This window comes from Triticum urartu, chromosome 5A, assembly GCF_056163025.1.
Source record: "Triticum urartu cultivar PI428250 chromosome 5A, HENAU_Tu73, whole genome shotgun sequence".
NCBI classification, from domain to species: domain Eukaryota; kingdom Viridiplantae; phylum Streptophyta; class Magnoliopsida; order Poales; family Poaceae; genus Triticum; species Triticum urartu.
This window is the reverse complement of record NC_141877.1, coordinates 147381127-147392592: the sequence shown is the minus strand read 5'-3', so window position 1 is coordinate 147392592 and position 11466 is coordinate 147381127. Positions and strand designations below refer to the sequence as shown.

Below are 11466 nucleotides of genomic sequence, written 5' to 3'. Positions count from 1 at the left end.
TACGGGCTAGTTTCATTTTCCTGTGCGACTGTTTGATTTTTGCTTTCTCTATGAATAGACCCCCACACTCCATATTTTGGAACAAACCTTGAGAGCCTTAGTGAATATATTTGGGAGTAGAACTTTGAGAGTTTGATGGACAAGCTCCTCCTTTGCTTGAACATCTTCTTTGCGCTCCATCTCTCTTTGTGTCAAACCTATATTTGTGTGAGAGAGATCCCATGGTTTCATGAGAGAGTTGATTAAGATCTTTTAAGGAAATATCAAAATGAATTTACTTTGCTCGTACTCTTGAAGTGTGCACCTCCTAGATGGTTATGAGTCTCTTGAGAGCCTTCAAGTTGTGAAGAATCACGAGATTATACAAGGCCTGGTTGTAGGATCATTTAGTATGTCTAGAAGGGATGAGGGTGAATAGACTACAACCACAACCTTGAGGAACTTTTTCCCAACTTTAAGTTCTTGGTAATTTTAAGTTTAACTAGCCGTTCCCTAAGACTTTCAACACATGCAAGTGTACAAAGAGCAAAGCGGTGGAAATAAACTACTTGCACAAGTGTGGGAGATCATGGATATGGTTTACAGGGACGGTCGATAGACCTATCACAAAAAATCTACCTAGTTTTAGGTTTCACAATTTTAGAGCAAGGGAGGCTAGTTGATCATATTTCAATTCAAGCAAGCATGACAAGTATAGCACCAAAAATGAGATAACTTGCATGAAAATAAAGAGATTGAGTTGCAAGTGCAAGCATAGATGGACGCTGTAATTTTTTTCCATGGTGCAGATAGTTGGCACAATTTAAAGTGCACTCACGCCCTTAATCATATTTTGATATTGATGACAATATATTTATAGGAGACTAATGATGTTTGCTAAGTTAATACACATGTTTTAGTCCCTATGGTAATTCGTGTGTGGATCATAGACCCCCAAAATGATTATGACTCAAGAAATGTGCAACAACGACGAGAAGCCAAGCTTTTCACTTTATTCTTGAGTTATAGGGATCCTCACTACTAAGAGAGGATCAAAGGGTTTCGCGAAATATTTGCTTAGCTCAAAATAATCATTCCATTCCATTCATACCCAAAAAAGTCCAAATCAAAATAAGCCTAACCAAACCTTATACTTTGGTGCGAAAAGAAATAGTGAAAATAAACATTTCATGTGCAAGTCGAACTGTCCGGAAAGTCGCCGAAATGTTTGGCTACTTTATCTGAAACATCATAAGCTCAAAATTGGAGGCGGATGTTTAGTCAGGTAGCTATCCAGCGTAGAGTTTTTGCATGCCTACCCTCACTGAGACATCGGTAGCTAAAATCATTAGCTAGACGTTGTGCTGAACGATCACACATGAGATGGTTCTATCCAGCTAACCCCGCTGGATTGATTCTGTTGGTTTCTGGGTTGTTATCGGAGTATTTTTCCGGCAAATTGTTCGATAGGGTACCTTAGGGCATCTCCAGCCGCGTTTCCAACAGGCCCCCCAGGCCACTTTTTCGGCGCCGGCGCCGAAAAAACGGCACAGTCGCACCCCCAGGACGCCGAAAATCGCCGGCTCGGACCTTTTTCCCGCCCGGCGGTCACAGGCCGAACTCGGCGCGCTGGGGAGCAGTTGGGGGCTCCGGCGCTAGGGAAAAGCACGCCTGACCCACACCGACGGGGAAAAAGTCAAGGTTTTCTTCCCCCGACTCGCCTCGCACCCCCCGCGCCCTCGGCCACCACTAGCTATATCCCATCGACGGCCGCCGCCCTACTCCGCTAGATAGCCATTCCCCGCCGGAAAATAGCAGCGCTTCGCCGCGGCAGCCCCTCCCACAGCAGCTGGGCGTTTCCGGCCGCGGAGGCGCGGTTTAACGGCGGGTGCACGCCCACCGAGCGCAAGGTGTTCGGCGTTTTGCCTGTCTCGGCGATGGACTCGGATGACGAGGAAGAGCTCGCCGCGCTGCTGGAGGAGGAAGCTGCGGCCGACGTCCAGGAAGAAGAGCATCTGATGGTGCTCGCCGCCCTCGCCCAGCTGCTGGCAAGCAATGAAAAGCCGCGGCGAGGTGGCTCGGCGCCGGGGCGGGTGAAAGCAAAGAACCGGCATCGTCTCCAAGGCTACTGCATGCTCTACTCCAACTACTTCGCCGATGCTCCACTTCATGGCGAGAGAACATTTCGGCGCCGTTATCGGATGGGCCGAAAGCTCTTCCTCAGGATTGTGAATTCCATCCGAGAGTTCGACAACTACTTCAAGTGCAAGATGGATTGCACTGGCGCTCTTGGATTCACCTCCATCCAGAAGTGCACGACAGCGATGAGGATGCTTGCATATGGAGCTCCCAGTGATTCACTCGACGACTATGGGTGCATGGTCGAGTCCACCAGCATAGAGTGTTTCTACAAGTTCTGTCGGGCAGTGCTGGCAGTGTTTGGGCCACAATACTTGAGAACACCCAATGCGGAAGACACTGCTCAGATCCTAGTCCAAAATGCAGCAAGAGGATTTCCTGGGATGCTTGGAAGCATCGACTGCATGCATTGGAAATGAAAGAATTGCCCATTTGGTTGGCAGGGGATGTACGAAGGCGCCAAAGGCGGTTGCAGTGTGGTGCTTGAGGCGGTAGCCACACAGGACCTCTGGATTTGGCACTCCTTCTTTGGTATGCCAGGAACTCACAATGACATCAACGTGCTGCAGTGCTCTCCTGTTTTTGCCAAGCTCGTTGAGGGTCATTCTCCTCCGGTGAATTTCGAGATCAATGGGCACCAATACAATAAGGGGTACTACCTAGCAGATGGCATCTATCCGAGATGGTCGACATTTGTGAAGACGATCTCAAACCCTGTGCCAGGAGGCAAGAACGCCCGATTTGCGAAAGTTCAGGAGGCTTGCTGGAAGGATGTCGAGCGGGCATTTGGTGTGCTCCAATCTCGATTCGCTGTTGTTCGGTACCCCGCTCAGACCTGGTCGAAAGATCAAATGTGGGAGATCATGACTTGCTGTGTCATCTTGCACAACATGATCATCGAGAGCGAGCAAGAAGACCCGGTGTTTGACACTGAACCATACTACAGGTAGGGTCCTCTAGCCGAAGTTGATCACCAGCTACCGACAACTTGGACTGCCTATCTCAGTATGCGTCAGGAGATCTGAGACCCACAGGTGCATCATCAACTGCAGAAAGATCTGATTGAGCACCTATGAAGGCTCAAGGGGGACGCCGTGTGATGAAATACGAGTTTTTATTTGTTGAACTATATAATTTGTATTGAACTATTTGTTGTTGTACTATTTTGTTGAAGTATTTGATTTTTCTGTGATGAAATATGTGATAAGAAATAATTGTGTTGATAATTGAACGCTGAGACACGGCGAAACCACGCCGAATATGTGCCTATTCTCGCCCATATGGGCCGTTTATTCGTCGAAATTGGGCTGCAAAGTGGGCCAATTTCGGCACCTGGGGGCGAGCTGGGGGCGACGACTGGGCGCAAAACCGCCCCCAGCGCCGATTGTATCGCCGGCTCAATTTTTATGCATCCTTGGGGGGCCAACGGCTGGTGATGCCCTTAGGCCAGGCGATTAGATCGCATGGGAAACATGGAAGGATTTACCCGGGTTCAGGCCCTCGCGGAGGAGATAAAACCCTACTTTGCTTGTGTATAGGAGTTAAATTATCAAGGGATTGAGTAGCAACTCTAGGTTATGTCTCTTGTTGACTAACCTATAGCCCCGACTTATATGGGTTTGAGGTATAGGGTTACATGATCCTAGTTGGCTGGAGGAATCCTCCAGGACGTCGGCCACCTTGTCTTGTACTCCAAATCCTCCGGGTCCATCTTGTTGTAGGGCCCATGGGCCGAGTTCTTTAGCCTAGGTCACAACCGACCTATGAGGCCCCAGGCTGGCCTACTTGGGCTGGCTTATGGTAAGATGGGGCACCCCTGGGTCGTAACACCATGACTAGCCCTTGAATCGGTCTTCGAACTTGGCCACATCTTGGGCAAAGTTGATATGAGGCATGGACTTCTACAAGCTTGCCAAGATCATAAACAATTCCCAAGGTTCCCTCAGAGTGAATCTACATCATCAATCCGGTTGAGAGAATGGGTTGTGTATTATGGCCAATTTCTTTAGTCGGTATGCTCTTGGAATCCTACCTACCGATATGGGTGGCGGTCGTATCCAATCCTGAATTGTTGGTATAGACGCCGAACTCCAGAGGAAAGTTCTCCCGAGAAACTGGCTTCCCGCGAAGTACATGCGAAATCTTTCAAAGTTTTGAGCCCGGGCCCTTTGGAATAGACATACTAGTCTTCGGTCTAGCTGGTCGAGCCAGATCATCTCGATCGTGTTGATCGTCGGTCACGTGACATGCGCGAAGGGGTGCGGGGCCCACTAAGGCCATGCCTTGTCAACCATGATGACGTGACTGGATGGCACACCTTGACCCTTGTGTGCATTATGTGTGCGTTAGTGAGATATGAGGTAGTTTATGATGTCGTGCGGCACGGTGTTATTGTTGTTGTTTTTCAATTCATAGGGGTTTATAAGGGGAAAACTACCAAGCAAGGTCACGAAGCTTGAGCATTTGCTTCTCTCCTCCTTCTCCATCTCTCAACCCCGAGAGCTCAGCCTTCATTTCCTACTTTGCCCAAACCTTCTCGCTCTCCTTGCTCCATGCTCTCCTTCACGTGCACTCTCCTCCACCGTCATCCAATGGCCTTGAAATTGACCAAGATACATCCAGCCAAGGGCGGTGACATGGGCAAGAAGGTTATCCACGACAAGGGCGTCGCCGGCGGCAAATGGAAGTTGAAGGTTGTCTCTGACATGAAGGGGAAGTGTATGGCTTCCACCGCCATTGAAACGCATCTCCAGCACCTCTTTGAGCTGGGGTACTTGCTGTCGTCAGGAGTCACCGACTTCCTTTCATGGGCGGTAGAGTCCGAAGACGGTGAGAAGATTGCCAAAGTCATTCTGCAATCGCGAGTAGATGAACGGGTTTGTTTCACACCCTTCATAGAATCAAAGAAGTGACATGGGAACACTTCTCTTCTTCTATCCTTGAATTGGATCTATCTTACTCTATGTGGTGGATGGATGGAATGGAGTGGAGCGAAGGGAAGTGTGTGACTTGGGGTCGAATGGATGTGTGAAATCGATATGATGGATGTAGCCACGAAAGGGTATGTGAAGATATTATAGAGGATCCAAAATCTAACTATTACTTGAAAAAGTAACTAACTTAGAAGTACCGGGAGAAAATTATGGAACTACCGAGACAGATCAAATAAATTTAAACGGACAAGCTAAATTTAGGAACTAGACATAATACAATACTCGGAAGTATTGATAGAAAGATAAATGGTGGTTCCGAATGAAAAAATGTAGTTGTTTTCATATGAAAATAGAACGGCTCAGAAGTACCGGGTAAACCAATTTCTTGGTAGTACCGAAATAGACATATCATTTATAAAAAAGGATCCACAAAGAAAGACTGAGTCATAGCTCGAAAGTTCCAGTGAAAAAAAAGGTACCAAATTTATACTGTGACTCACAAAGAAGCAAACGAGAGGGATGAAAAGTGCTAACGAAAAATCTCATACTCGGAAGAGCTGAAGCAAACAAAGAATGTTTCAACTGAGATTGGCTCCGTAGTTCTGAAATGTTGAAACTAGGTTCTCTGAGTATGAATAACTCTAGGTGACTCGACCAGAATACACCATTGCCGTCTTCTTCTTGTTGTGCTCTCTTGATTGACTCCCGTATTCACTGACTTTCATATTGTCCCGTCAGCCACACATGCTGCCTCACGGCGACATCTTCTCTACAAACAAACACAGATCCATATCAAGCTTTTCTCCTCTAGGTAAACACATCGCGACCACCAAACATCAAAACTCGCTAATGATACTACTTGTTAAAAATCTGAGGGGCGTAGTTGATTATTTAAGGACAAACAATCACACAAGAGGCACAACACCGAGACTCGTTAATGAGGTTCACCACACATCGACTACGTCCCAGGAATGACTGCGGACACTCCTTCCCGTTGATATCGCTACAATATTGCACACCGTTTGTTCGAGCCCCGCCAAATGCCGCCGGCTCCCTTGCGTACATGTACTATTATGTTGCGCATGTTATGTTATGTGTCTACCCACGAGAAGTGCAGCGCTGCACGCAGCGACATCTGAACGCGTGGCATCCACGGCGCACGGCCCTTCGCGATTCACACCAGGATAGTGCTAGTTAGAGTATAGTGGGGCATTGGAATTCCGTTTGCAACGTATATTAAGCTGAAAGCTGACAGTACGTTCTGACATAAGGCATTGTATCATGCAACTTTTGGCTCGAACGCGCAGGATCACGGACCATGCAACTTTTGGGTGTAGGAGACCAGTACGCATTCTCGGAGACCGTGCAGGTGGGTGCATGAACGCCGGGGACTGGATCCGGCCATTTTCTGAACACGGCATCGCCCGGAGAAGGACCGCCGCCGCTCAAACAACTTGAATCACTTCGTGCTCGGGGACGAGGGGTAGATTCCCAGCTCTGCCGGTAAGCAATCCAGCTCCCTTAGCAGCGACCAGCAGGGAACCAATCTGACATCCGAACACCATGAAAAAAGAACGAGAGCAGGCTGGGAGGAGACGAAGCAGGGATTCACTCACGCGTCAGCCATGGCGGCTGCCGCCTCCACTCCATTCGCCGGAACAAGCTCCATTCGGGACATTGTATCTGTGTCTCAAGTCAGAACTGGTGTGTGTGGGCGGATGTGCAGGCACGCTGCATGCACATAAGATACACGCCACCCTTGTAGTGTGGCAGAGAGAGAGACGCCTTTTTGTGCACCATCACTCACCTTTATATCTTTTATGGACCATCCTCGTCTGCCAAGACAGGCATCCCGTACGCCCTGGCCCTGTATTTTCTATTGTATCTTGACTAAATACTGGACCAACAATGCATATGCGTAGATCACCGTGATAAAAGTGTGTGGTTGGATTGCAGCGTTCAGATGCCGCTGCGTCCAGAACATCCACTCTCGTCTACCCACACATTATATAGGAGGCATGGGTTACATACGTCCTATTCAAACACAACTTATCTGTCTACATGTCCAACTTTAAGTTCAACCATAGCCTCTTGTACAAAATATTCGACAATTTTTGTTTCTTGAGGTAAATATTCGACAATTTTAACATGTGCATGTCGATTTGGTACTCCAGGTTGTTAGAATAAACTATGTATCAAAGTTCCTATGGCGATTGATTACTGCGAGGAGCAATATGGGGTTGCTGGAGGATGAGTGAGGTAGTGGATTTGAATGTTCCAGAATCCACTTTGGTATGTGGGTTACCTTTACCCGCTGATAGCAATTCACTCACGCTTCACACCCAAACAACAAGAATCTCCACCCCCACCTCCTACTCGATCCATCACACACATAGCTAGCTTAGCTTAGCTCCCTACTTTGTGAAAAAGCGGGATGAAATAGAAAGGCTGCTTTCCTTGGTTCCTCCTTTCAATCCTAGCTTGTGCTCCCTTCATTCCTAAATATAAGTCATTTTAGAGATTTCAATGTAAACTATATATGAAGCAAAATAAGTGAATCTACACTTTAAAATATATCTATATATATTCGTATATAATCTTTATTAAAATCTTTAAAATGACTTATATTTAGGAACGGAGGGAATATGATGATTGCAATCTAGCTTGAAGCGAAGGAGTGCTTGTGTGATCTTAGCTGCTGGCTAGTTCACCAACCGTGCATATACACACGCATCTTCCATTGCGGCTTTAGCATCTTGTGATGTGATGTGGTTCATGTAGCCTAGCCAGCCATCTTCCACAATCTCCATCAGGGCAGGCAGGCAGGCAGGCAGAGGGTTGGTGCCTTTCTTCTCTTGTGTCTTGATAAAAGGAAAATAGAGGAGAGAAAAGCATGATGGTTGACGAAGCACCAAGCAAAGCAAGAAACCATGCATACACCATACTTCATCATAATAACCAGCATGTAACTGAAAAGATGTCTTTACTAGTACCACCTCCGTTTCAAATTACTCGTCGTAGAAATGGACGTATATAAAACTAAAATACATGTAGATACATCCATACTTGCGACAAGTAATTCGAAACGGAGGGAGTAGTATATCAACTACTACAACTAACCAGAGAAAAACATTAAAACCTAATATGATGATTGAGACTTCACTGATTGTACTACCCCACTCACACACCTTAAATCTCAGGCCCTCGGACAGACCCTCCCCACTCTTGTGCTCTGTTCTCTTGCGCTACTAGCTAGCTTGCTGGTCAGCTCGGCTAGTCAGCTTGCTGGGCACTCCATCTCTGATCTCTCCATGTCCCTCATCACCGATGACCCCGAGCACTCCCCGCGGGACTGCGCCACCAAGCGCCGCCACCACCACCACCACCACCACCACCACCACTCCGGTGGCTGGCGCCAGCGACGGCTGCTGATCGCGGCGGCGTCGGGCGCGGCGTCGCTGCTGGCACTGTGTATCATCCTCTGGCTCAACCTCCGCCCCTCAGCTCCGCGCTTCACGCTGCTGGCCGCCACCGCAACCTCCTCCAACGCAAGCACCGGAGGCGGCCTCGTGCGCCTCGACGCGGCCCTCATGGCGCACAACCCCAACGCGCGAGCCGCCGCGCTCTACGACGGCCTCCGGGCGCGCGCCTCCTACGCGGGCTTCCAGCTCGCCACCGCCGGGCCCCTCCCGCCGTTCCAGCAGGCCCAGGGCGACGCCGTGCTCTCCGCCTCCCTCTCCTCGGCGGCGGAGGCGACCGCGGAGGAAGCAGCCGATGGACGGTCACCGGCGTTGCTGAGGCTGCGCATAGAGGGGCGGCTCCGGTGGAAGGTGGCGGCCTGGGTGTCCGGCGAGCGTGCCCTCGCCGCCGAGTGCGTCGCCGTCGCGGCGCCGTCGCAGCTCAGGGCCGTCGTCGTGCAGGGCACCGAGTGCGCCGTCACCATCGAATGAATAATAATTCTACACACGTATACATTATCTGCATCAGTCAACTGATGAATTACTTTAATTAACGTCTTTGTAAGTACTAGCTAGGAGAAGATCGACGGGATTAGCGTCTGCTTAATTACAGGGCTATTATGTTGTTGTATACTTGGGCCAACTCTAACCGATCCTTAAACATTAACGGAGTAAAAGGCTTAGGCTGGCCACAGTGGAAGTAACATCACACTTTTCAAAATAATTTTGTTTATGTGACACATATTTAATGATGAGAGAGGTGATGGTGGTAACTTAGCTAGTTACTGTAACATCACACATAACAAGACAATATGAGTCAACCATAACATAACAACACACATATGTTACTACTCACTGTGGAGGTAGTAACATAGCCTAGTAAAATGTAATGTTACTAGTCTAAGTTACTTCCTACTGGGACTAGTCTTAGTGGAGTATTGATAGTAAATACTCCATCAAGTTATGGCCGGACCTAGTTGGTCCTCTAAACCTAGCGGAGTAAAAAAAATCATTTGCATTTTAATTTTGGCCATCGAAACACATTTCTTACTTCTTTATTTCATTTAACGACATTGAATTACATAATAATTCCTCAATTCTTTGCTAGAAGAGTAAGATTAAAGAAAACAAAAATCATAATTAGATATTTTAGAAGATATCCAACTTCCATAACTGCTCTCACTAGTCGGGTTAATATTTTTTCGATGCCTTCATTATTGATCTGCGGATTCTCGATTTTTTTCGTGAATATGCAAAGCTTGCATATTATTCATTGATAGGTAGGAGAGAAATAACAGAGGTGTACATGAGAAAATGAGAGGAGCACCACATAAGGTGTGGGAAAAACAAAGGCATACATTGATATGCGGATTCTTGATCTTGCATACTCCATTCTTCTTTTTTGATTCTAAAGAAGTAGACATTGCTTCCCCTCTAATTTTTTCTCTAATCTCACATCTAGTCTCATGTTTAGCCTCAATTCTAGCAACGAGTGCACGGACACTAATTTTCGTGCTACCAATAGATCGATGTATTCTTCTTCCCAATACCAAGACGAGCATCCATCATCCTACACACATAGATGGGCATCAATGAGCTACCGAAATTAAACCGAATCCGGTGAAAGTCTGAATCAAAACAAGCACATACCCCATCGATTGTGCATTTGAAGAACACCCATCCGGGATGTTTCGGTATGGTAGAAACTCAGTGCACCACTTGCCGTGTGCAGTCGTCGCATTGTATGACCAGCAGCTGCAAGCCGGCGAGCCACTACGCGAGCGCCGAGCCCGGGAGAACCGACGGCGGGAGCGATTAGAGTGGCTAGAGGAAGAGCCGGTACCTGCATGCGGCGAGGAGGCTTTGTCGGGGTTGTGTGGGCCGCTTCCAAACAAATCCATGGCAAGGCGCGGCTGCCAGTGGCCGGAAACGCCAAATTCGGCGGCGGCGACAACAGACGCAGATCCCCTCAAGTTTTGGCGGTGGCGGGACGAGGAGGTGGAGGAGGACATCGGCGGAGGCCTACAAATCTTCCCCGACGGCTGGCCGGTGCCGGCGGGGAGAGGGAGGGGTAGGAGGGGCGACGGGGGCGAAGATGCCGCGCGGGAGGGGAGGGAGAGGCAGCAGAGGAGAGTCGCGTCGTTTTACTTGACGAAGCAAAGAGGAAGTAAAAATAGGGAAAATACTAAGGAAAGGGGTAAATTTTTACTCCGTTAGGCCAGATTGGGAATCGGGTAGCGATTAGTGGAGTAAAAAGCTAAATATAATCCACTTAGAAATGCCCTTACTCTACTTAGGCCCTGACTGGATTGGCGTTTACTGGCACCATACCCCTGTAAAATACAGACCTTCATTAGTCGTTTTTCTTTCCAGTTAAAAAATCAAGTGTGGCTGTATTATACATATGTAAAATAAAAACATAGGAGAAGATTGACGTCACATGCACGTAGTTGCCTATCTTCTACTGACGAAAAAGCCCCTCCCCCGTGCTTTATATTATAAAGCACTGGCCAAAGTGTACAGTCACAATCACGAGATCCAACATCATAAAAACATAGGTCTTTCTGGGGAACAACCATACAATCCCCAAAAGCGAAAGGAAAAAACCAAGAGACTAGTCCGGCGTCGGAGGAGGAGGTGGGGGTGGAGGCGCACATGGCGGAGAGAGTCTGGCGGCGGTCGAGCGTAAGCCGACGATGGTCGAGTCGATGGCGTCGTGGTCGCGCCGCTTGCTAAGCGGCCTCCAAAGCTGTAGAAAGCCAGACATTGGAAAAGAGCATCAGTCACACGAGAAGGGATTATGCGCTCAATCACCAACTTATTGCGAGCGTTCTAGAGCGTCCCGATTGCTATCCAAACGGCCGGGCGCGCAACCGACAGAAAACTACGAGCTTCTGCGTACATGTCCGGGAGATTGTTGTGAGTCCAACTCCCACCTACAGTCTCATGTAGACAAG

At 48.2% G+C, this 11466-nt stretch overlaps 1 protein-coding gene across 1 annotated transcript; it reads left to right on the top strand.

Moving 5' to 3' along the window:
• Positions 1-8251: 8251 nt before the first annotated feature.
• LOC125555885 (NDR1/HIN1-like protein 26) lies at positions 8252-9140 on the top strand. The gene has a single exon (XM_048718694.2). The coding sequence runs from the start codon at positions 8363-8365 to the stop codon at positions 8999-9001; it is 639 nt and encodes a 212-aa protein (XP_048574651.1). The 5' UTR covers positions 8252-8362; the 3' UTR covers positions 9002-9140.
• The last annotated feature ends 2326 nt before the right edge of the window (positions 9141-11466 follow it).

What these genes read in the sequence shown, in the direction of transcription:
- LOC125555885 (XM_048718694.2), top strand. Translation starts at nt 8,363, where the DNA reads ATGTCCCTCATCACCGATGACCCCGAGCACTCCCCGCGGGACTGCGCC.